Genomic DNA, 26,910 nt, shown 5'->3' with positions numbered 1-26,910 from the left:
AAAAGAAGTGACTTTAATTTCATTAATGGTCTCCTGCATGATTCTGCTACAAGTTTAATTCTCCATTAAATATTAATGCCACTCAGTGCTTAGCATCCTGCCTTTAGTATCATACCACTCATTCTGACACTAACCTGTTTTATATTTTATAACTGTATCACAGGGATTTTTCAGGAGAAGTCAGCAAAGCAATGCCACCTACTCCTGTCCTCGTCAGAAGAACTGTTTGATTGATCGAACCAGTAGAAACCGCTGCCAACACTGTCGATTACAGAAATGCCTTGCCGTAGGGATGTCTCGAGATGGTGAGCTCTCACAGCTTGAGTTGTACAGTTGCACGGGGTTGTGAAAGTGCCTTCTGAAACCTGGACTCAGATCTGCCAATATCTGCCCCGCCTGCCCCCTCCTCATTATTCCACCTTAATGCCCCGCCCCCCATGCTCCTCTGGCAGCTACATGGAACTCACAGCAGCTGCTTCCTCCTCCTCCTCGTCCTCAGAGTCAGCCGGCTGGCTGACGGGTGGGGGTGGTGTGGAGGAGAAGTGTCTTGTGGTCAGAACACCTTCAGATTTTTGATATTTCAGCCATTATAGGTAGGTCGATTGATTGACAGTAAGTGTTATCTGAAGGCCTTAATAAAGATGCCTCCTCTAGGCATTTTCCCCCGCAGGAAACATGAACCACAACTGTTACTTGCTTTACACTAGTAAGTCTATTGGAGGTTGGGATGAAGCTGCTTTTATGCTAACTGGATATTTTGAATCACATGCCAAAGCCAAATATTTGTACATACAGAATGTGTGAAAATAGTGCAAAGCATGGCTCAATGACAAGTGTTCTTTTCATTAAATGAAGCTACTTTAAGGAATAGAGACTGTCTACCATTCAAGTACAAAACATTTCAAGATCTTCCTGGAAAACTGTCTTAAGTGCACTGAATAATCAACACCAGATTTCAAGACAGTTATGCTTATACGTGGAAACTGGGCAGAAAGCACAGCGGGTCCATTTTAAGGATTTTTCCAAATATACCAGCTGGCTCTCTTAAGAGATCCCTTTGAAGGAAAATGTCTCCTCCAATGGAATTCAGCCTGTGGAAAAATACTTCAGAATGCGGAGCAGGCTTTCCAACAGTCTGCCTTCCCCATAATCTGATGTTCTTAGCGCCTGTAGATCTACATAGGCACGAGTTCACTTTTGTTCCTGCGTATTCTAAGAGGCACTCTATGCACCACTACAAAAGTGAAGCTTTTGACATTGGAAGATACAAATCACAGAACTTCCACCATATTCTCAGAAATTCCTGTGACATGCAAATCTGCAGATTTCATCTTCCGATGGTACTAAACTGACAAAGTTAGGTATATCTCATCAATTTGTAAGTTTAAATCACAAGTTGTGTGTGCATTTTCTCAAGAGCTGGTCCCTTTATTTCACATACAGGATATAATTACTGCTGTTAATATTAATACAAAAGTTAAATCATAATTGCGGAGTCACAGCAGAAAGTTTCACCTGTGGGTATTAGGCCCCTTGGGTGTCCTAGAAAATTTTTTTCAAAACATTTAAGCACCTTCAGTATGCCTTCTGAAAATTTTGCAAATAAGAAATAGCACAAGTTGTTGTAGGCATAGAAAGAAGTCTGGAGATTATGAAATTATGGTTCTGAAATTCAGAGCCCACATCAGCCTGGTTGCTGCGTGAGAAGCCCCACCAAGTTTGTTATCTGAGTTGTGGAAACTGGAAAGTGACCAGTATTCCAGCGCACTTGTTTCCTCTGTGAACAAGGACAGGGCGTCCTCTTTGGCAATAAAAGAATTCACCATCTGGCCACTGTGGGGGCCTTGGTTCCCAACTTCGTGTCCATCTATCCTGCCTCCTGCCCTAGACTCTTATAACTACGATCATAGTCAAGTGGATGAGTGCATCCACCCCATCAGCTATAAATTTAACCACAATAAATTAGGAGAACCAAGTCCCTCCAGCAAAGGCTGAGTCTAGCTGAAAAATAAATGAGTTCATGGAAGAATTCAGACCAGGAAATCATAGGGTTGTTTGTTTGTTTTTGTTTTCAGTTATCTTGGTGTTTTACAAGAATTCATTTGATATTCTGAATGAACTGGAAAGTTACTATAGTGATTGCTCCACTTTAAATATGGGGACACATCCTAAAGAGAAGCATTACAAACAGAAATCTGCCCAACAAGGATTATATAAGGATCTTATATTATAATACCATATTTGTCCTTTCCAAATCCTGATGCTGTGATTACTTGAGGCTAAATGGGAACAGCAGAAAGTGTTTAAAGATGGGTCCGACTGGGTGTGGTGGCTCACACTTGTAATCCCAGCACTTTGGAAGGATGAGGCTGGAGGATTGCTTGAGCCCTGGAGTTCCAGACCTTAAGCCAGGGCAACATAGCAAAACTCCATCTCTACATAAAGTGAAAAAATTAGCTGGGTGTGGTGGTGTGCGAACGTAGTCCCAGCTACTTAGGAGACCGAGGCGGGAGGATCACTTGAACCTTAGGAGGTTGAGGCTACAGTGAGCCATGTTCACATCACTGCCCTTCAGCCTGGGTGACAGAGAGCAAGACTCTGTCTTAAAATAACTAACTAAATAAATAAAAATAAAGATGGGTCTCAGGGTTCCACAGGGGCTGCCGTGATCCATGAGTGGAGGAGGGGGCTTCTTAGGTCAGGTACTCTGATGTAATTCAAAGAATTACAGAGGCCTCGTCCAGTTCATTCAGACCTCACAGTGAAGCTGCGGAACTGGCCATTTGATCAGGGGGAACTGTCGGAGCGTACAGGGCGGTGAACTGAATGAACGCTGAGGTTTGACTGCTTATTCCTTGATGAACCCTTGAGTCTTTGCTTCCCTGTGCCTTGGTCTGAACGTGGGAGAGAAAGAGGTAGCCTAAGCCATCTGCATGAGGGAAGAGTGAACAAGCCCATTAAGTTATCAGTGGGGCCCAGTGGAAATAGGGGGGATGTGACAACAGGGAAACACAAGTGGCACCTCTTTGGGCCTCTCCTACCTGCACCAGGCCTCTTTCTGAAACATGAGTTTCTCTGGGATGTGTGTTTGCTGTTGGGGAGCTGGAGTGAGTCTGTATGGGTTGGAACTGTTTTCACCTCTGAATATGTCCTTATTTTGTGGTCATGCGGTTTTGGATTGAGATTGTCTGAGACTTCAAAGGAAATCCCAAAAGCTTGCGGGAGAGAATATTGAAGAAAAGCGCATTGTATATAGTATGGTTTGGCTTTTTTCTTCCAGCTGTAAAATTTGGCCGAATGTCAAAAAAGCAGAGAGACAGCTTGTATGCAGAAGTGCAGAAACACCGGATGCAGCAGCAGCAGCGTGACCACCAGCAGCAGCCTGGAGAGGCTGAGCCGCTGACGCCCACCTACAACATCTCGGCCAACGGGCTGACGGAACTTCACGACGACCTCAGTAACTACATTGACGGGCACACCCCTGAGGGGAGTAAGGCAGACTCCGCTGTCAGCAGCTTCTACCTGGACATACAGCCTTCCCCAGACCAGTCAGGTCTTGATATCAATGGAATCAAACCAGAACCAATATGTGACTACACACCAGCATCAGGCTTCTTTCCCTACTGTTCGTTCACCAATGGCGAGACGTCCCCAACTGTGTCCATGGCAGAATTAGGTAATGGCATGCATGCTTCTCCTGGGATGCTCTATTCATGCCCTTTGAAGTAAAAGGGGTATGTCTGACTTTCCTCTAATGAGTTCTGCTAAATGATGCAATTCACCTCTACCATTTGGGCCACTTAATTTTCTGCCCTGCCCCCTTGCTTTTGACCCTCTGCTGTTTCCCATGGTTTATCCAATACATGCATTGACCTCTCAGCATTAGAAATGGGACAAAAACCAACAGAAGCAGTCTTTGAATTGTGCAGAAAACTGTAAGCTCAGGAAATGGCTACATTAACTTCATTAGTGATTTACTTTAGTTATATTCCAAGGATTGCTTTATACCTTAGGTGACAAAAAAAAAAAATGGCAGTCCACAAACTGAACTTGGCCCACAGACATATTTTTTTGACCAGTGCAGAGTTTTAAAATTTTTGAATCAGTTGCTAATATTTAAATTTGGATAATTATACCCAAAAGTTCAGCTTTTTTAGCTTCTTGTGGGAGGGGAAAAAATGATCTATTTACACTGGGCCAACATTTGTGAATGTCAACAACCAACTGGCAACAGCCAGGGGCTTACACCTTTCAATGGGCCTACCACACTCCTGCCATTTATATCATATGCACAGCTCCTGTAGGCATCTAAGTTTTGCAACTCTAATATACAGTATAAACATTCAACAGAAATTAGCTTCTTTACTTACCAAAATGTTCTGATGATGGATATTGGTGACCAAATTGATGTAATTCACATAAGGCTCACCATGCAAAAGACAAAAAACTGTCCTTTTCTTATTGCTGGAACATTACTGCTTCTTGGGAGATGTGACCTAGAAATGTTGATAACACAGACAATGGGCAATTTTCCATTTCAAGGAAGTTGTGTTAACATCGGCTGTTATATTTAATCGATTTTTAAGTACAGCACTATTATTAGAAAACTTTGATAAGAACCTTTGTAGTTTTTGAATTTGATCTGCTCCTCCTGGTGGTTCCTCACACAAGGTTATAATCCTTTGGGATATTTCAATTAGTTGCTGTGGAGATGACTAAGTTAATACGAGGAGAGAATGAAGACTTCAGATGGAAAAGAAACAGCAGGTTCAGACTTGAGCACAGAAATCCTCAGTTCACAGAAATAATGGCTGTGTTCTTTAGACGGTCTCTCTACCTCTGTACCCCATAAAACATCTTTTAAGTGAGTGAAAATTTATATTTCCAGTAAAATCTTTCTCCAAATAGAACAAATTGAATGTTCTTTACGGTTTTTACACAAGCATCTCTTTATGGGTCTAAATTTAAATCCTCAAGAGCAGGGACATTTTAAGCCTGGTCTTTAACCACTGAACAGCATTAAAAGGTGTATTGCAGCTCTTTTGATTAACAGAGAAACCTCTGAACTAGAAGCCAAGCTGAGCAGAGGTAGGTTTGGTTTTTTTTTTTTCTTGAACTAGAACAAAAACCTTCCATTTTGGTCATGAAATCTTGGTTGGTTGAGCCTTAAGCAGAACTGTAATGAGAGTACAATTTTCAGATATGAATAAGGATTTGACTGAAAGCTGACATGATACCATGAAAAATGACCTGATTCATTTTAGGTTTGCCTCCACCTTACCATAAATACTAGTGACTCTGTCCTGTTTGCTTGTCAAATGTTCAATCCTGAAATAAATCCATAGGCCTTAGGCAAAGCATTGCCCTTGAACATGGCACTTTGGCTAAAAAATGCACTGATACCGAAGTGGGGCCAGAAATGGCTGAGCCGATTCCCTGAGGCTCCCGGAAAGTCAGCTTCCTCTTCCATGGTCTCACTTTCCAGTGCAGTCTGGAGCACTGCCCCCTCATGCTTGCTCTATGTGCTTTTAAATTAGGGATTTTTCACAGGTGTTGTGGCATTTTCCAGGATAAATTAAATGAGATAAATCACTAGGAGAATTCTCAAACCCAAAACTAAACTAGCATTTACCTGGAAAGTATATAATTGGGTTCTAATTCTCTTATCCCATTTATACATGCAAAGTGTTCCAGGGAGCTAAGAGTATCATGAAAGTGGCCCAAATCTTGTTGCTGCTTCTCCAAAGCTACTTAAATTTCCCTGGTATTTCTTTTGGGGCTTAAAGCCTGCTATCTCTTTAACTAAGATTCTTGACTTCATTTCAGGCTAAACTTTGTCATCAGATTTTAAACAAATGAAACCAATTATATAATAGGAAAATAAATTATAAACCAACACATCCTAAGTCTAATTCTCTCTTTCAAGTGTAGTATGCACAACCTATTACTTTTAGTGAAAAATATGTCTACATCCTTGGCTAGGAAATTTTGCCCTTGGTGTACAATTAGTACCTGAATTATACATTTCAGATAAACAACCTAGGTTTTAAGTGCAAATTATGTCTGTTACTATAATTGATATCTAAAGCTTTGCGCAGGAGAGACAACTGATATATTGGGCAAAGCATGAGACAAGAAATCCGCTTATATGGGTTGTGGTCCTAGCATTAATATAAGTTATACAACCCAATATACATCACGTAACATCTGCGAGCTGCAGTTTCTGTACTCCTAGAATATAAAGGTCTGTGTCTGAATCATAGCTCTGCCACTTGCCAGCTGTGACACCTTGAAGAAGTCACTTCACTGTGGTTCAGTTTCCTCATCTGTAAAATGGAGATAATACTAGTACCTTTCTCTTGGGGTTGTTATAAGGATTAAGTGAGAAAACATACATATTCAGGATAGACACAAATTATGTGGGACTGGCATATAGTAAATGCTATATGTGTTAACTGCTATCATAATTATTAATGTCATTATTATTTGTTAAACAAGGACAGTTTGGACCAGATGCTGTCTAAAGTTCCTTCCCACTATGAAAATCTGTGACTAAGTCAGAAGCAAGGACTTCCCATCTGAAGTATCAAGGCACTGGCTGTATTGCTGAAGCAATCATGGTTGGGGCACATGACTTGCCCCAGTCACAAAGTGAGGTAGACTATAGATTATCTGCTGAGCTCAGACAGAAACCAGGTCTCCTAACTCCTAGCCCAAGGATTTCACTATTCCAAACTTTATCTGAGAGACCACGCTTAAATTCTCGAATTTTATTCAGCCTGACCATACTCGCCTTTGCCGAAATGGAGATTTAAAAATAGCAAAGTGTCTAAAATCTTACACTTGCCAAATCGACTATGAATTGGAATGAAAGGCTGTTGGTGAGCAGATGGTGTGAATGCAACCACTGCCCTCTACTGGTATGTCATGTACATTGCATGATTTGTTGTCTCACTTTTTATTGGCTGTTTTAAATAGGGATAAGTGGCCACAGTTTCTTAAGACAAAGTGAAACCACAAGATGCTAAGTATCTTATTAACTAGAAATGAAACATAACCTGGAAGGAAATGATATGAGCCTCTTCTCATCCTTCACTCCACAGCATCCCCCCCTACTTCCCTGTGAAGACTCTTCATCTTCATCATTTTTTTATCAGCAAAAATTGGTTTACATTCTAGAAACGATCTTATATAGTGAGAGTTCTTTCCAAAAGAGGTAGTTCACTACCTTATTTATGTATTTTCTTGTTTCTCACTCCCCATTATTTTTGTCTTTACTCACCTATTCTCCAGTGTCACTGATTCTAAGACACGTAATTTACTGGCTTCTCCCTCTCACTCTCAGTTTCTCATTCTTTCCTTTACATTTGTTCTTGTATTTGTGTTTTATTTTTTATGTTATTTATTCATGCTGTTTTAGTGTCTATGTGTTGCCAAGTAGGGCCATTCAGGTTTATTATGTTTCAGTGTCTCTAAGGAGATTCTGGTTTCCAGCTCCATTTAGGTGAACCTGCTCTGTTTTCACACAAACAAGCCTGCTTCTGTTTGACAAAAGCAGTAACAAATTTCCAAACAAATAGATACTCTCCCTAGTGTTGCCAAGTTTGCATTCAGCACCGTTCTTTTAAAATGACTTGCCTATTCTATATTCAAAACCCTAGGGAGAGGGATCATTTTTTGATATGGTTTTATATTCATGGGATTTTGTCAATTCTTTTAAAAAATAATTCTTTAATCATCCTTCCCTTCCAGAACAATTATTACCAAGCTGCTCCAAATTGTTAGTTCCTGGCATCTAGATGCTAGCAGCCTTCTATGTGGTCCTCCTGCCTGAGCTTCTCTGTGCTTCAATCCACCAACCACAAAACTGCTTGTTCCATTTCCCCAGATATAATTTTCTTTTTTTTTTTTAAGAGGGAGTCTCGCTCTGTTGCCCAGGCTGGAGTGCAGTGGTGTGATCTCAGCTCACTGCAACCTCTAGCTTTCAGTTTCAAGCGATTCTCCTGCTTCAGCCTCCCAAGTAGCTGGGATTACAAGCACCCGCCACCACGCCCAGCTAATTTTTGTATTTTCAGTAGAGACAGGGTTTCATCATGTTGGCCAGGCTGGTCTCGAACTCTTGACCTCAGGTAATCCACCTGCCTCAGCCTCTCAAGTAGCTGGGATCACAGGCAGCCAACACCACGCCAAATTTTTTTGTATTTTTAATAGAGACAGGGTTTCACCATGTTGGCCAGGCTGGTCTTGAACTCCTAACCTCAAGTGGTCTGCCCAGCTCATCCTCCCAAAGTGCTGGGATTACAGGCGTGAGCCACCAAACCCAGCCAATCTCTTCCTTTTCTGACAGCTTCAATTACTTTTTTCTTTCTCTTCTTCTGTAATTCAACTTCATACCTTATTATCTAGACTTGAATTGTCCTTCCAGTGTGTTCATACATGCTCACCAGGTTACAAGTTCCTAGAGAAAACTTCTTTGGCCTCTAGGTCTTTAATAACTTTAAACTCCTTACGCTCAAGTATAATAATAACTAATATTCTGTAGCACATTCAAAGTAATCCTCCCCATTCTAAGGGCTCAACTCTTTTAATTCTCATAGCAGCCTATGAAATAGGTACCATTTCCCTCATTTTACAAATGAGGAAACCAAGCACAAAGAGGTTAAATAACATACCCGACCAAGATCACACAGCTAGTAAGTAGCAGAGCTGAGATACAGACTCCAATGGTCTAGCTCCAGAGTCTGTGGCTTCACAACTACACTATGCATAGCCACATGGTAGGCCCTCAGTAATGCTTGTTCTGCAATTTGCAGGAAAAACAAAAGAAATACCTAGTTGTCACCATAAAAGAATATCATTTTCTAGTTTTTCAAGAATAAGAATAATCCTTCCCAGGTCAATGTTATGTGGCAGATGTGTCTTCATAAAAATGCCAAGAAGAAATACCACGTCAATCATTTCCTATGTCTATCTAGGTCAATATTTTTTCATTCCTAGACAGTGGTATAAAGGCACAGAACAAGGGCAAAGTCAGGAGGGTCTTTGAAGTCACCAAGTGTTATCTTCAAATGTTGGCTTTGCAAAGTCCCTATCCTCCTTCACATTCCCAAATACAAAACAGTTCCAAATTACTTGTTTAAATGTGTACAGACAGTCAAAACCCGCACAGCACATTGTTTTCTACTTGTTATTTCTTAAAGCAAATATTAAATCAGTAATTATTCAAAGAACTTGGCTTTTCATGTTTGTGATCTCCCGTTTTCTCCTTAGAACACCTTGCACAGAATATATCTAAATCGCATCTGGAAACATGCCAATACTTGAGAGAAGAGCTCCAGCAGATAACGTGGCAGACCTTTTTGCAGGAAGAAATTGAGAACTATCAAAACAAGGTATGATCTGAGGAATTTCTCCTCCTAGGATTGAGGCAATATTGGGAAGGGTGTTGGTATAGGAAAGTTGGTCAAGAGTTCACACTGACCAAAGAATGAATGTCATCAGGTTTCTGTTTAAATATCTTTTTTCCGAAGCTGCTAATGTACTTGAAGCTTTGCCATTTTACTGAGATGCCTGCATGCAAAATTTCAGCAATAGCAAATAATTTCTATTGTGCTTTCTAGGTATACACATACCTCCTTCCATTTGTCAACAGGAGAATAGATTAAGCAGCTTCCAAAAGCCTAAATGAATTGAGAATTGTCTCAATATCACAATCGAAGATTTTAAGGTCTGGAAGTTCATGTAAAATAATCTCAGCCTCATGTTTCTGGAAGTTGACAAGGAGGCCTCATGTTTCTGGAGGTTGTATTAGGGAGTATATACAAAAAAATTTAGAAGCTGTCATCATAACTCCAGTCTGAACACAGCAATATGAGGCTGACAAATAGTACCCTACTTGCCTTTTTCTATAAAACACCCAGATCAACAACATTATCTAGGTGAATCCATTTTACATTTGAGGAAAACTAACATCCATTGGCATGTCTGGAGAGTGAAACATCAGGACCAGACCTTGACTCCTGGCTCCTAATTCAGTGTTCTTCCACCCTATCATACCGGTGGAAACAGTCTGAAACTAAGATTGGAGAAACAAGTTGGCAACAAAACAGATCCAGATCATTCTGTTACTGAATTGGAGAGTGTGAATATAAAAGGAATTTAACAGGACATGTTGGGGAATAGCAACACATTGCTTTGTTTGCCTTTGAGGTAGCAGGTAATGCCAGCAGCCAAAGCTACAAAGGAGAAGCAAAAAAACAGTAAGAAGCAACAAAGTATATGAAATGGGATTTTAGAGTCAGAGATGCTTGGATTTGAATCCTAGGTCCCATATCCACTAGTTTTTTGTTTTGTTTTGTTTTGAGACAGAGTCTAACTCTGTCGCCAAGCTGACACTTGCACTGGCGCAATCTCGGCTCACTGCAACCTCCGCCTCCCGGGTTCAAGTAATTCTTCTGCCTCAGCTTCCCAAGTAGCTGGGACTACCGGTGTGTACCACCACGCCTGGCTAATTTTTGTGTTTTTGGCAGGAACAGGGTTTCACCATGTTAGCCAGGCTGGTCTTGAACTCCTGACCTCAAGTGATCCCCCTGCCTCGGCCTCCCAAAGTGCTGGGTTTACAGGCGTGAGCCACCGTGCCCAGCCAGAAAAAATATTCTTATGAAAGTGAATTAAAACAAGGATGTCATAAAGCACCTAGCTCATAGTAGGTGCACAATAAATTCAGTTGATTCCTCCTTTCTCCCTTCCCCCAAGTAAAGTGGTGTTAAATTTCCCAAGGCAAAATAATTACTTAAAAGAAGATCCAGGCCAGGCACGGTGGCTCATGCCTGTAATCCCAGCACTTTGGGATGCCCAGGCAGACAGATCACTTGAGGTCAGGAGTTCAAGACCAGCCTGGCCAACATGGTGAAACTCTGTCTCTATTAAAAATACAGAAATTAGCTGGGTGTGGTAGCAGGTGCCTCTAATCCCAGCTGCTCAGGAGGCTGAGGCAGGAGAATCACTTGAACCCAGGAGGCAGAGGTTGCAGTGAGCTGAGATCGTTTCACTGCACTCCAGCCTGGGTGACAGAGCAAGACTCCATCTCAAAAAAAAAAAAAAAAAAAAAAAAGATCCTACTTTGCCACTCTTCGTGGCCCAGGGCTAAAGCAGTGGCATGCTTTGCTTTCATAACTCTGCAGCTTCTGCTACAAAACCTAACATCTTCCTGGAGGATGTTAATGTGTTTCCCTCTTTAACAGCAGCGGGAGGTGATGTGGCAATTGTGTGCCATCAAAATTACAGAAGCTATACAGTATGTGGTGGAGTTTGCCAAACGCATTGATGGATTTATGGAACTGTGTCAAAATGATCAAATTGTGCTTCTAAAAGCAGGTATGTGCTTTGCAAGTGAATGTTGAGATCTCTTCCTAACCTTTCACCCGCTTATTAAAGAAATGCTTGGTAAGGAAGGTGTCGGGAACAGTTTTTCTCCAATGACAATAGCTCAGGTTTTCTTAGCAGAAATGGAGTTCTTTTCAAAGGTTTTGAGGTATATTCAGGAAACATTCCCCCCACTTTGCATCTCTTCTGGGTGAAAAGATTAATCTGAAGGTCACCTGCATTCCCAAATTTTCCCATCACCTGTGTTTTGTTTCTACACTCCAAGTCCTCCGAGTTTATGATGTTAGGAAGAAGGAAGTAGAACTCAGAAAGATATACTTGTTTTTGATTCTTGGTTTAGTACATATGAATCAATGTTTTCCTAGCAACTCTGAGACTCTGCATTGCGAGGTAGAAGAGTGCTAAGGAAGTAATTTATAAATCAACCCTCACTTCAGTTAAACAGGGCTTAGATTCAGCACAACAGTGTTTTAATTACATAGAAAACTCTGCCCTTTTGGATAGACAGCTGATGTCTATCCAAAACTGAGCTAGCTAACTGAGAACCCGCTAGCTAAACTGCACACGACACCCACCATGCTGTCTCAGGAGTCTCTACATGAGCACCTCAGAAACAAACTCACTAACATCCGATGACCCAAATGACCCAAACCATTTCTGCCTCTGCTTAGGTTCTCTAGAGGTGGTGTTTATCAGAATGTGCCGTGCCTTTGACTCTCAGAACAACACCGTGTACTTTGATGGGAAGTATGCCAGCCCTGACGTCTTCAAATCCTTAGGTAAGGGGATATCAAGGTGCCTTTTATTCAAATCGGGGCTATAGGAAAAGATGCGGGTTGAGTGAAAGCTCTGCTTGGACAAAATGAAAACTGTTTATTTAGAAACAAACATTAAGGGGTTTTATACCTATTTTACTTTCTAGTTAGTCACTGTAGAAAAGTCATACAGCTCAAAAGTTTTTTGTCTACATTACATGTAAAGATGTAGAGTTTCATTTTATCTAGTTGGTAATCAAAGGGATTTATATGACCTGTCCTTCCAGTTCCCTTCCAGATTTTAAGAAACCAGATTTGCTGGTGATGTATTATTCAGATAACCTTTAGGATGTGAGTTGATACATAAAATTAAGCAAAGGGCAAAAGCTTTGCCCTTCCATCCCCCTCAAACAGTAACCATTAATGAGACTGAAATGCAGATATCAAAGAAATAAAAGTTATAGTTAAGTGAAACCATGACACATAATTTATAATAAATAATTTGGGGCCAGGCGCAGTGACTCACGCCTGTAATCCCAGCACTTTGGGAGGCCGAGGCAGGAGGATCACCTGAGGTCAGGAGTTTGAGACCAGTCTGGCCAAAATGGCAAAGCCCCATCTCTACTAAAAATACAAAAATTAGCTGGGCATGGTGGCGCACGCCTGTAGTCCCAGCTACTCAGGAGGCTGAGGCAGCAGAATCACTTGAAACCAGGAGGTGGAGGTTTAAGTGAGCTGAGATCGTGCCACTGTGCCCCAGCCTGGGTGACAGATTGAGACTCTGTCTCAAAATAATTAATAATAAATTTTGGATTTCTATAAATAAAATGAACATAGTTATTAAGAAGAATGGATAAGTATCTAAAATGAGTGATTTTTTTAAAAAGTTATATGACAGAAGATACATATAATGAACTCTCATGTAGCACATTGCCATTTAAATATATACATTTATATGTAAAATATGCAAATCTGAAGGAATAGACACCAAACTTAACCAGTCTTTTAGAAAATGGATTATTATTTTAGGGGACTTTCACATTCTGTGTTTTCAGGTTGGTAAATAGTTACAATAGTTTTACCACCAGAATGTGTCATTTGTTAACATTTTTAAGGATGTTTCAGATGAAATAGAGTTGAAAACAAAAATGAGTTAATTTAACATATCAGTTAGAATATGGCTATTAGACTGTATAGGTTAAAAGTATAGGCTCTGAAATCAGACAGCCTAGCTTTGCTTCTTCTTAGGCTGTACTTTCTACCTGTGTGACCATAGGTGCATTACTTTCCTCTCCAAGTCTCAGTTTCCTTACCTCTAAAATTGGGATAATAATAATCCCTCCTTCATAGAGCTGTTTTAAAATAAGAAGAAAGGCAAAGAAATATCTTAGAGCAATACTTGCCACAGTAATCACACAACAAAAGTTCAGTCTCATTATTTTGAATGAGGATGATGGTGGCAATGGTGATGTGATGGAAGTGGTGGTGATGGCTAAACAGATTTTTCTTTTAAGATTTTAAACTATTATACTGTAGAAATGTTACTATCATTCCTTCTGATCTTCAACCACTAGATCTCTCTTCACCTTCCCCATGTTTTTCTCCTAAGACCTCCTATTGAACTTAGGAGAACCTTAGGAAAACCTAAGACCTAGGTTGTTCTCCTAAGACAATAACCAAAATTCTAAACTGTCTTTATTTTCATTTTGGCAGGTTGTGAAGACTTTATTAGCTTTGTGTTTGAATTTGGGAAGAGTTTATGTTCTATGCACCTGACTGAAGATGAAATTGCATTATTTTCTGCATTCGTACTGATGTCAGCAGGTAAGACAACCAAATAAAAATACAAATGGTTTTAGAATTGACTAAGATAAAGAATTTTTACGAGGCCCATATGTTTAATAGCTATAAAATATTTGGGAGCTACTAAGAGAGGTCTCCACCCTTATTAAATTGGATTTTAAGTCTTCAAATAACACCCTCTCTTCTCCACCCATCCAACACAAACATATGTTCTTTTGAGAAAACCTCATGCCTTTCAGATAAAATGTAAAGAAATGAGAATTGAACAAAATCCATTCCAGAATTAACTTCCTGATACCAAGAGAAATGCTGTGGTAGAATAGGGTTGCCTTTCTTAACACCAGTCTCCAGGATAACGTGATTTTTAAGACATCCTATTTTTGGTTAAAATCCATTTAGATGTCATCCACTAGATTATCTGAATTTAATCTGTGTTTTCAACCAGTACTGCATGTTTGGAGATAATCACTTTTGCTAAGTTACTACCTCCTATTTGGAAGACTTAGACATAAAGACTTTATCCTAAATTAACAACCCTTAAGTCACTTGGAATTCTACTGACAATTTTAGTTGACAAAGATTACAAGAAAACTTTCATATTTTTCACAAAAGCTAGCAGGATTGATAATGAATATTTCATTCCAAAGTATAATTATTAGAACATCTCGAGGGGCCATGGTGGTTTCATTTGCACTCATATGAGTATGGCCTCATATTTAATTGTTTATCTTTTGGAAGGGGAGGATCCTTCCTTTAAGTATTGGTAAAAATGGAAAGGTTTAACACCCTGTTTTATAACTTCCTTAGATCACTTTTCACTCCATTAGGAGAAATTTTGAAAGAGGAGTGAAACTGGCCTCTGAGTCTCTAAATATTCATTGTGATATAATTATCTGTATCAAAAGAATCCAGAGAAGGAGGATCCTGACACCATGTCAGAGGAATGCTAAAGAATATCATTTTTTTATATTTAGATCGCTCTTGGCTGCAAGAAAAGGTAAAAATTGAAAAATTGCAACAGAAAATTCAGCTAGCTCTTCAACACGTCCTACAGAAGAATCACCGAGAAGATGGAATACTAACAAAGGTGAGTGCCAAAGGCTTCTAGTTGGCATGGCCTAAACTATCCCCTGGCACAAATCATGCTGCCAGTATGGTCATGTAAGTCATATGACCAATTCCCAAAAGTATCAGAAAGCAACAGGCTACTAAAAAGAAATAAATTTCCATTTCAAAAAAATTCTGTTGAGCCACAACTCATTATTCAGTCTAAATTATACTTACTATAATTGATTACAAAGTGTCCTGCAACAATAAGGCAATGTAGGAAAAAAAGTTACATTCTATAAATTCTCTTCCATCAAAGTTGGGCATAAAGCAGAGTTAATATTCTGCACTGACGTAAACTGGAAAAATAATCTTTGAATTTATGTATTTTTTAGAGACAGGGTCTCACTCTGTCTCCCAGGCTGGAGTGAAGTGGCACAATCATAGCTCTATGCAACCCTGAACTTCTGGGCTCAAAAGATCCTCCTGTCTCAGCCTCCTGAATAGCTGAGACTACAGGTATATGTGCTACCACACTTGGCTAATTTATTTATTATTTTTTGTAGAGATGGGTATCTCGCTATGTTGCCCAGGCTGGTCTCGAACTCCTGGCCTCAAGCAATCCTCCCTCCTCCACCTCCCATAGAGCTGAGATTATAGGAGTGAGCCACCGTGCCCAGCCTATAATCTTTGAATTTAGGAAGAAGTTATAAAGGACTAAAAGACTTAATCAGGATGACCATATATACTAATATTATTTCTACTTCCATTAAATTCACTAGTCATCAACAGTAAATGACTTTTGCATTTTTGTCAATTTCCCATCACTACTCTGTATTCAAAGCATAAGGTTTCATTTTTACCAATCATTATCTTTCACAATAAAAATGATTATAATGCCAATTTTTTAAATGTGCTAATATCCTTCAGTGCTATTGCTAGTAGTATATATTTGGTCTTAGAACAATCAGCCCTGTTCTTTCTTATTTTATGTATTTTATTGTGTGAGATGATGTGAGAAGTTTTTGGTTTTGTTTTCTTGTTTATTTGTTTGCTTGTTTTTTTTCTCCTTTATAGCGATGTTAGATCAGAAAGGGGTAACTGGGGGTTAATTGCTGTTTTTGCTTTTGATTTTGCACCTGTTAGGTCAGAAAGGGGTAACTGGGGGTTAATTGCTGTTTTGCTTTTTGATTTTGCACCTGTTAAATGAGCAAACGGGGCAGGAATGGGAAGTAGAAAGGAGGAGCCCTGTCGGGAGTTTCACTCTCCATCTCTTTGCCCAAATGCAAGAGTACCATTAGGATCTCTGATTATAAACAGCACTTAACATGTGGACAAGATCTAGTGAAAACATTTCCTAGAGAAGGTTATTCTGGGTTAAAATAATAAGCAGTTTGCCTTTGTGAGGTGCTTTGGAATCTAAAAATAATTTTGCAAATTGTGTCATTACCCTCAGCTGGTAAATGGTCAATGCCGGGACCTCCATCCAGGCCTTCTGCCTCTATTATTTTGCTTAGACCCAGCATTGCTTTATTACAGGCAAAACTCCTTATCGAAAAGAAACATGTAGTTATCGGAGTTGACTAGTGCCAGTTCTGCATAAAATGTGCAGAGGATGCCATCACCTCCAGTTGCAGTGCCTTCACTACCCACCCACCACTGCCCTCACCCGCTTCTCTATCACCAGACATCTTTTTGCACAGTGGTAGAAGGCAGGATTCCAGGAAGTAGAGCAGAGGGCATCTTGGAGTAGAAGGAGAAATCAAGAGCCTTGGGTTCTGTATGAGTCTGCTGCTGACAAGCTGTGACAACTTTTGCTTATGAACAGCTTTTCTAGTTATTATTCATCCTGAAAATCATATTTAATGTATACTTGGCATTCTATGACATGACTATATCATCATTTATTTATTTTTTTAAGAGACGGAGTCTCACTCTGTCACCCAAGCTGGAGCGCAGTGGTGCAATCACAGCTCACTGAAACTTCCATCTCCTGGGTTCTAGCAATTCTCCTGCCTCAGCCTCCCCAGTAGCTGGGATTACAGGTGCACACCGCCATGCCTGGCTAATTTTTTTTTTTTTTTTTAGTAGAGACAGGGTTTCACCGTGTTGCCCAGACTGGTCTCGAACTCCTGAGCTCAGGCAATCCAATCGCCTCGGCCTCCCAAAGTGCTAGAATTACAGGCGTGAACCACCGCACCCAGCCATCATTTATTTTTACCAATCCCCTGCTACTGGATGTTTAAGTTGCTTTAAGTGTGTTTCACCATTTTAAACAATGTCATAGAGATCATTCAGATTCCCTGATCTTTGATGCTTATGCCTGTTCTTGCTTGACGGTGTGTCCTTTCTTTCACTTACAGTTAATATGCAAGGTGTCTACATTAAGAGCCTTATGTGGACGACATACAGAAAAGCTAATGGCATTTAAAGCAATATACCCAGACATTGTGCGACTTCATTTTCCTCCATTATACAAGGAGTTGTTCACTTCAGAATTTGAGCCAGCAATGCAAATTGATGGGTAAATGTTATCACCTACGCACTTCTAGAATGTCTGAAGTACAAACATGAAAAACAAACAAAAAAATTAACCGAGACACTTTATATGGCCCTGCACAGACCTGGAGCGCCACACACTGCACATCTTTTGGTGATCGGGGTCAGGCAAAGGAGGGGAAACAATGAAAACAAATAAAAGTTGAACTTGTTTTTCTCATGCATATGATTTCCATTATGCCTACAGATATGGACCCTTTTTCTGTCTTGACTTCTTGATCGTTGACCTCTGTTTACAACAGAAGGAGGGTACTAAAGTCGGAGGATTTCCTTTTCTTGTAGCTCACTGCCCACAGACTTTCTACAGAGTCACCAATCTGTCAGTAACAACAGCGAGTCCAGCAATAATCGGTGACTGGTGTGCATAGCGGAGGTTGCGGCATTACTTTGCACAACTAGCTCTTTGTTTCATGAAGGAAGTTTTTATTTTTTCACCGATTATTGCCAGTCCGCAGGATGGCATGAAAAGGGTCCATAGCAGTAGCAACAATAGCATTATAATATATTACAGGGTAAATGGGCATGAAGACTATATATAGCTAAAAGAGATATTGTTTATATATTGTTTTAAGTAATATAAAATGTAGTTACTGGTGTAGCTTTTCCTGTTGAATTGATAAGGCACTTTCATTTTGCACCTTTTTCTTTAAATTAAATGCTAGCGTGTTCACTGTCGTGTCGCATGTGCACCAGAAACACAAGTTTAACTGAGAAGGCTTGGAAGGTACGTTGGGAGGTATTTATGCTGCTGTTTACAAAATTACTTTTAAAAGACTGGCTGGTCATATCTAGAAACCACCACGTTGGATTTTTTTTTTTAACATGTGAATTTAGAATTAGAAACGGAACTCTCCCTAAATTATACTTTCCTTTTTGGTTAAGTTTAATGACAGATGTGTTTATGCTTCATACAAAGTTGAATGATTGGCGCGGTGGACGTATACCATTATGATCATTTTTTTTTTAAAGATTTTTAAAATGCCACCTCATGGAGGTGGGAGGGAGGAGAAGCTCATTTTACACAATTCAGTAGTTAAATATGGACTCGGTCTCAACTTGGAATTCTTATGTTTTGAGAACAAATCAATAACCAGAATATTTATTGGAATCTAGCCTTTATTATAAGAAGGACCCAAAGATTATATCTTGAGCAAATGCACACTCCCCATGTGAGGACATGAAGCATTTACTTTGTGAATGTTTATGTTCTTGGTATAATCTAGGAACCCTATGAGTTTACCTCAGAGTGAACTAATTCTAGATTTGTTGTCAATAGATGCTATAATTCAAGAATGTTGCTCTCCATATTTGAAAAACGATGGATAGGAGGGTGAGGGAAGCATACAATGTTTAACCAGTTTCTCTTATTTAAATATTAAATACTTTAAGCCTTTAAAGTGAAGTTGATGCTAGCTGCAAACATTTACTCTTGTATTTATCTTCACTAGGAAACTGTAGACTGTAATTTATTTTATTAAATATTTAGAAGATTATTTGGCTTGTGTGTTCAGGTGAGAAACACTGAGTTGTTTTTGTTTAATTTCATGGTTTTTTTAATAATCCCTAGTGGGGGAAGGGGAAAGGAATAGTCTGATAAACAGGTGTGCATATTTTAAAAACAAGTGACCTTTTGGGAATGTAGGCATTTAGACAATGATTTTAGTCGCACTAGGGGTGGGATTCAAACTACTGGTCAAAGACCATTTTGTACAGAAAAGGGAACATCTCCGATGGGTGTTAACGTAGGAGTTTCCACGCAGCCCTTTATGTCTGAGAAATAGTCTCCTCTGCCATTGGGGTCCCTGCAGAATCTTCTACAGGAATTGCAGCTCTTCACGTCATGCTGGGTTACCAGCATGGGCTTCCCAGAGCACTTCACTCTGTTTCTAACTCCACTGACTTTTCTGACTTGTTTCCTGAGGGACTTGGAAAAGGGGAAGGTATTATTCACATAGATGTGTGTATGAAGCCTAAATAACATCCAATTTTTTTTCCAAAAACATAGTAAGGGTTTAACCATAAATAGAAGAGTAATATTCCTTTAAATTTCTTACAGGCATGTAAAATTTTATGTGTTTATAGAGAGATGCTAACTGTCAGCAGATAGTATTTATATTGGGGCAAGAAGGGTTAAATCAAATCTTTAAGTTAAGCATAGTTCCTTTAAAGATCAATAGTATTTATACTCTGAAAAGAGTACCAAGCTTAGTTCAGTTATTTATTCATCCATTTTTTTCCTATTGTTTCTCCTCTATGGGGAAATGGTGTTTTGTTTTTGTTTGAGTTTTGTGTTTTGGTTTTTTGGTTTTGGTTTTGTTTTTTTTGTTATTCAGATTCACTAAATTTGGGGATGGTTTTATTAAAGTATATTAACTTCTTTTTAACCAAAGCTTTCTGAATATGACCAGCCTCAGGTGCTAGCGCATTAAAGAGCAACTAAACCTAATTCCAGTGTCGATCTGTGAAATAATAAAAGCTAATTGAATTTCTCTAAGGGTGAGAGAGAACATAATGATGAATTTAAAAAGAAATTCCTTTTCCCAGAAAGGATTCTGCATGTACCTACAAACAATCATGCTCTAACCACAGTAATAGTCATGCCATGGTGACATTGCTTTTACAGTAAACCAAGATAGGTAATATGATGCTTCTTCCCAGGTGTTTCTGAAAGAAAAGCAGGGGTGGAGCTTAAGAGCCAAGTCCACTGATTGACATAGTAGAATGGAATTGTAGACAGAGACATGCTCCGTGAAACAAGGAAACAACTGACTACTATTTGGATCTAAGTTGGGATCTGATGTTAAACAATAAATTCAGTTTAAAAAAACATACGGAGCTCAGAAAAGAATGCGAAAAACTTTGCATTTTCCTTTCTTCATTATTATAAAAACACCTATGTGATGACATAAAATACTTGGGTGATATCAGAACAATTATCCTTAATAGTTCTTATAATTAAAGTTTCCTAAACTTCAGTCTCCAATAGTCTTTTAAGGATTGGAACCACATCACTGTCAGCCCCGCTGCTACAATGCCTTTATACAATTTTTTTACATAAGGCAAATAAGGCTTTTGTACAAAGCCTGAATACCTTCTGTTCCAATGGTGTCCAAATGGTTATTATATTGTGAAAAACCTGGCCTTGGTCACAGTGCAAACAAAAGTATAGATGAAAGTGCTTTTTGGACAGTTTGCAAATGTGTTAAAGCTATGGATTTTTTTTAAAGTGTTCAGCATCTTAACGTGTATTAAAGCTATGGATTTTTTTTAAAGTCTTCAGCATCCTAATTCACCCTTTCTAACTTAAGAAAAACATGACTTAAGACACTGTTTCTAAGTTTGGTTGTTCTTTATAGTGTGGATACCCAGTTATCTGTGAGCGTATGGGGGTGGGCTGAGGGTCAGGTGAGGAAGGAGTGTGTGTGTGTGTGTGTGTGTGTGTGTGTGATTTGCATGTGTATGATGTGTGATGTGTGTGTGTCGGACCGCTTCTAGGCTACTAAGTGTCAGTGGAAAAGAAAATGTATTCAAAATACTTAAATCAAAACTAGAAGATGGGGAAAAAAAGATTTATTCTATACAAAGCCTTGTCTGGACCACTTTAGAGAGACTTCTATTTTTTTAACCCTTCTATAAATATTTGATGGCACTTGAAATATTCCTGCAATAAAATGTGATTTGTGTAAAGAAAAAAAGATTTTGTAATGTGAAACAAAGAAAGAAAGTAATGTAATTTTCTAAAAAAAAAAATACAAACAAACAAACTTTGTATTATTTTCTTGATGGAATTTGTCTATCTGTCTTTGGAAAACTTTTTATTTCATTGAATGTGCCATAGTAGAAATGTGTGTTTTTAGTTTTAGACTAAGGAATAGCTAGTTGTTGTGTTCCGACATTCCAAAATGCAAAACAACCTAGTAGTATCTTTCATGAAAAGGTTTAAGTAGTATGTAAGCTTCTCTCATTGTTGCTTTTTTGCACATGTTCTTCATTCCTCTCTAGTGCAATATGTACATAGAGCACTTGCGGGTGTACCTTGATCCCTCAGGGAAAAATACATATTTGTACAGTTTTTTGGGGTTTTTTTGTTTTTTGGTTTTTCTGTTTTGCCTTTTGTTTTTGGCTAAGGAATGTCGATCGAATCACTTGTTATTGTTGAGGGGCAGCCAGATAATAATCCTAAAGCCACTGTTTCAAACATTGATTGTTTAAATCATATGTCCTTCCAATGCTATTATTTTAAGATAATAATAAAAAGTTATTTTCTGACAGTTCTTTGTGCTGATTGGTGAAAAACAAGGGTAAATAAGCACCTTATAATTGACTTACTGTGAATGACAATCCATCTTGGTATCAACGATAGAAGCCCTATCATTTTGGAGTTGGGGTTAAGAGTCAGAAACCATGTGCTCAGGGATCTCCTAAAACTCTTAAAACAGGGTGGCCAGTACTACTGGGACAAATTGTGTTTTTTATTATTAATAATAATGATAATAATACTATCCCTCCAAGGCACAAGTGGACTATATAGAACTGCGTGTGTGTAAACTCTTTACTCTCGTCTCATTTTGTTGAGTTCAGAACTTGATGTGCTCTTCAGTCTTGTGTTTCAAAACACTGAATAACTTCCAAAGCAAAGTTATGCCAGTGTGTTCAAAAGAAAATTAATAATGTAGCAGCAAAGAGCATCAAAGTATAGTCCTTGCATATTCCAGTTACCATTTCTCTAATAATTAAAATATTCATGATAAATATATATATAGCATCATATGTTAAAAACTATTTCAAATTCTACATATTAAGGATGAAAATTTTAAAAACCAGTAATAAGAGGAGAGACCTGCCTATCAGTACAGTGATATAGGTAAAAGATAAAATATGTTTTTAAAATACCAGCAATTAACTATTGTTTTCATGTGCTCTCCTCTAGAAGCAAACCAAAAATTCCTTCATGGAAAACAATTCTTACTTCTACATGTGTAGTTTATATCTGATGCATTACAAGAGCTAATGTTTAAAGACAAAACAAAACCTGCCTATATAGACAGCAGCAACTTGAGCCAACATTTAGTGTTACATGTTATATTTTTGAAATACAGTTTTGTTATCATATTCCACATATTACTTTCCATAAAGTCAGAGAAGTTCAATGTAATTGTTGGCTCTGATTCTTCCACCTTGGGATATACATTCACTAGAAGATTTATATATTTTCTTACTATGATAGAGGAACATAATCTGGGAAAACTTCCCATGTCTATAAGATGAAAAGGATACCTTTACCATGTTGTTTTTGATAATAAAGAATATGGAAAATGGTAGAAATCTCTCCTGTGTGTATTCGTATATGTGTGTATACACACACACGTTGACATTTTTACATAACATGTGATTGCCACTTCTTATAAAGTTATGATATAGAACCCCATGAAAACAACTTTATATTATAGATCAAATAATGTGCCCAGAAATGCAATTGCAACAGTAAATCTTGATCTATTGGTAATAGTCTATGATACAGGTCTTCATTCTATGCCTAAACATAATGTTAGTAAAGACGTTCCATCAGATTTTATTATAGAGACCTTCCTATTGCTATTTATTTTTAAGAGATGAGAAGACTGACTAGCAATGTCTCCACAGTGCAGTTGCTTTCACTTCTGGGTCTGTCTGTCTGTTTGTGTAGGTGAGATCAGTGTTGTCAGGCTCTCAGAATAATTTTTAAAAGAATCCAGAAGCCTGATTTCATACCAAGTAGCCATCCTAGATGGGCAGGAGGGGATCTCCATGTTCAACCAAACCCTCAGAACTTAGAGCAATAAATACATTCAGTCATTTATTTATAAATGAATGACAGAATATTCAATCCAAATAGAAACAACCTTTTTTCAGTGATGCAACATAACATGGAGTCTTATATTGAGAAAGTGAGTATGAATATTTTAAATAGATGCCTAGGAAATCTGTGTTTGCTGTTTACATTTAGTGTACTTTGCCACATTAGCAGTACCACACTTTTACTTGCATCCTTCTAAGAACTAATGAAAGATAGCTTGCTATTAGCTTTGACATGCTGCACATGCCATTATGTTGTTCTCTAAGAACAACTAAATTCTCTCCAGTGTTCACGTGATTCCTTTTTCATCATTATTACTTTAATGTGGATGAATACTATTTCTAGGAACTTGATTATCATTGAACAGATTGCATATGTAAATGCAGATAATTCTTGAGCAATATAGTGAAAATGATTTCACAAAAAAAAATCCATATGTACTGTATACATCTTCCTGAATCCAAAATTGTCTTGTTATCCACACAGTTTGAAATCTCATATTAAACAGTGGTAAATTTTTAAACATTAGGACATTAGCTGGCTGCTTCTATAAATGTACCTGTATTGTCTGCCTGCTCCTTTTGTGGAGATGTGTTTTTGTATTGGATGTTTGGGCCAATGGGAGGCTTCAAGCTACAACATATTTTCCCAGTTTAAATAATATTTAACATATGACAAACCCCAGACAAGGCTTTTAATATGTATAAAGAACTGCAGTGTTAGGTGGTTTATTTGCAAACCGTTTTCAATGTTGTCCATTTTTATGGCACCTTTAACAATATTCTTGTTTCCAAAGTACAAAAAAAATAGGTTAAATAATCTAGCCATAACTGAATGTCAAGCAATAAAACAAATGACTTTTGTGCATAGACTTAAAAAATACAAATTTTAGACATCTGCATGTAAATGCAATCTCTTGTTTACTGCTTTCTTCAACTTGAGCAATTGATTCCTTATTTACTATTAACTTAAGAACTTGTAATGGCCTGTAAACATTTTCTCTCTTACTCTTCTTTCAAATTTACCTGTCCCTGCTTTTGAGTCATAATATTTAATGTTGTTCTGCACATCTCTATACAGTTAACTTTTTGGCTTTCATTCTGTATAGATAAGAAAATGTTATATTATAAACAGCCTACTCAGTGCAAATATTTATCTGTTTATCAAATCCACAATATGCTGTATAATACCGGTTTTACTATATAATCTATTTTAGACATAGCTGTTTAGAACTAGAGTGTGCTATTTTTGTGTTTTTCTGATGTGTGGTGCTAGACAAGTTACTTTTGTGAACAACAAAAATTATCCCTTTTATTCCTAGACAATACCACCTTTGGGTCTTGTTAATTTCACTGAGTATAACTATATATTTGTATATATATACATATATATATATATCTACCTATGCCCAACTGGCAGCTGTATCAGAGTGCTGGATTTGGGACATGCTTTTCTCTTTAAATACATAATATCATTATATAAATTATTCTAGAGTGTATTTAATTAGGATAAAATTACTTCCTTAGTATGGATATTTGACATCTATAGGGTGAATTTGTTTATAAATATGGCTATATGGAAACTTATTAGCATTTACTTTATGTTTGCTACTTGGCTTTATAGCATATCTCCTAAGCTGAAAAATAATTTGCCAGGCCTTCAAGATCCTAAAGAAACTTGTTTAATGGAGTAATACACTTTTTTTCTTATTAAGGAATTATATTATTGGCATCTAACACAGTTGTATTCTTAGCTCCTATTATAGATAATAGGCATTGATATAAAATATCCTAGATGGCTTGATGGCAGAATAAACCTTTCCCTTCCTACCTGAGTCATGAGAAGGATGGAGACGTCCTCTGCCATAACATGGGCCATAAAGCAAATTCGACACGGGATGTTCTGTTTCAGTACGACCTCAACCAGTTCCATGAACTGAGTGAAGGACCTTCATTTTTAAAGTTATTTAATAAGTAGCTTAATTAAGCCTTTCTACCCATTCTCCCAAGATCTATTGGCATTATTGAAAAGCAAAGTTTATCAAATATCTAACTAAGGATGTAGTTAACCTTATTAAATATTGATTAGAATTGTTCTGTAATATTACTGAATTTGTAAGATCTTTAGCAAAGATTTTTGAGCAATTTATAAATGTAGAGCAAATGTTTCTGTTTACTGCACTTTTTGTAATTGAAGGTGATAAATTCTCAAGCCATGATTATTGGCTTCCATGCACTGCAATATTTACCCACAATTCTAGACATTTTCCATTTTTGTGGAAGAGTTGCTGTTACCTTAATTATAAATGCAATTGTGTGGTTAATGAGAGCTAATGCTAGTAGTTAACCTTTTAAAGTGGATTGGCTACAGTTGAGGGAGAAATCTCTTTTAATATAAATCACATCATTCCTTAACTGCCTTGCTTGGAAAGAGATTGAAACCTTTTTTTTAAAGCACCATTTAGCATCCTAAGCTTCCTGAGGGTAGAGATTGTATCTCTTTGCATCTGCACAATGGCTAGCACATGTCAGCATTTGACAATTGTTAAATGATAACAAGTGTGCCCCAATTAAAACATTTTTCCTGGGTTGTTTTGTTAAATTTATAAAGTAAGCCAAGCCTTACGGTTAACATTCTCCTCTACAACCAAGTATTAAAGCCACATTTAAAAAGACCACATGAAATGCTGATTCTAATTGTGTGTAGGTCTTGAGGATTAAGCACACAAATTTCACAAACCTCTGTTTGAGTAAACAAACTCAGCCTTCTGTAAATATACATGCAAGTTTGGAAACAGTAATACTGTACCTATAAATATATGCTATCTGTTTTGTGTACAGTATGTAAAAACTCCTTTTCTGCCACACTAAAAATGCAAGCCATTTATGGGAATCCTAAAACTAGTATTGAACTAAAACTTTGCTAATGATCTTTATTAGAGGATCATCCAACTTTTCACTTACCTTGGGTTTTCTTTTCAATTCACTCTTACAGTAGTCTGCTTATTTCCAGCTGTTTATTTTATCAAGTCCTGAATTTAAAAAAAAATATTTTGATTCATTTTGTAAATACAAGCTGTACAAAAAAGAGAGATTTAATGTTGTCTTTTAAATACTCCAATTTTCATTCTAATATGAATGTTGTTATATTGTACTTAGAAACTGTACCTTTAATATTACATTACCTTTATTAAAAGTGCATTGAACACATCAATTTTAGATGTGCTTTATGTACTGTTATCCTATAATAAAACTTCAGCTTCTAATGGAAAACTTGCCTTGTTTTTCTTTTTTCTGGGTTATTGAATTGGACTGTACATAGTTTCCTAGCTTACATCTTGTCTCTAGTGAAGGGTCTAGGAGAGACTCGGTAAGTGTGGTCCAGACTAGCAGCACGGCATCTCCTGCGACTTTGTTGGAACTGCAGAATCCCAGCACCACCCAGACCTACTAAATCAATCTCCATTTTTATAGGATCCCAGGTGATCCGTATGCACATTAAAGTGTGAGAAGCACTGGTGTATAC

At 37.9% G+C, this 26,910-nt stretch overlaps 1 protein-coding gene across 2 annotated transcripts in view; it reads left to right on the top strand.

The window, feature by feature from the left end:
- The window catches only part of RORA (RAR related orphan receptor A), a 739,200-nt gene extending 712,543 nt beyond the window's left edge, over positions 1-26,657 (top strand). For both annotated transcript variants that reach the window (XM_030814505.1, XM_030814506.1), the window contains 8 exons: positions 164-305; positions 3,281-3,676; positions 9,271-9,392; positions 11,244-11,376; positions 12,057-12,164; positions 13,854-13,964; positions 14,918-15,030; positions 17,354-26,657. In XM_030814505.1, the coding sequence (XP_030670365.1) occupies positions 164-305; positions 3,281-3,676; positions 9,271-9,392; positions 11,244-11,376; positions 12,057-12,164; positions 13,854-13,964; positions 14,918-15,030; positions 17,354-17,518 (1,290 nt within the window). In that variant the 3' untranslated portion in view covers positions 17,519-26,657. The remainder of the gene's footprint in view (positions 1-163; positions 306-3,280; positions 3,677-9,270; positions 9,393-11,243; positions 11,377-12,056; positions 12,165-13,853; positions 13,965-14,917; positions 15,031-17,353) is intronic.
- The last annotated feature ends 253 nt before the right edge of the window (positions 26,658-26,910 follow it).

Source organism: Nomascus leucogenys, chromosome 6 (genome assembly GCF_006542625.1).
Source record: "Nomascus leucogenys isolate Asia chromosome 6, Asia_NLE_v1, whole genome shotgun sequence".
Classification (NCBI taxonomy): domain Eukaryota; kingdom Metazoa; phylum Chordata; class Mammalia; order Primates; family Hylobatidae; genus Nomascus; species Nomascus leucogenys.
The sequence above is the reverse complement of the archived record's forward strand: the minus strand, read 5'-3'. Positions and strand labels throughout refer to the sequence as shown.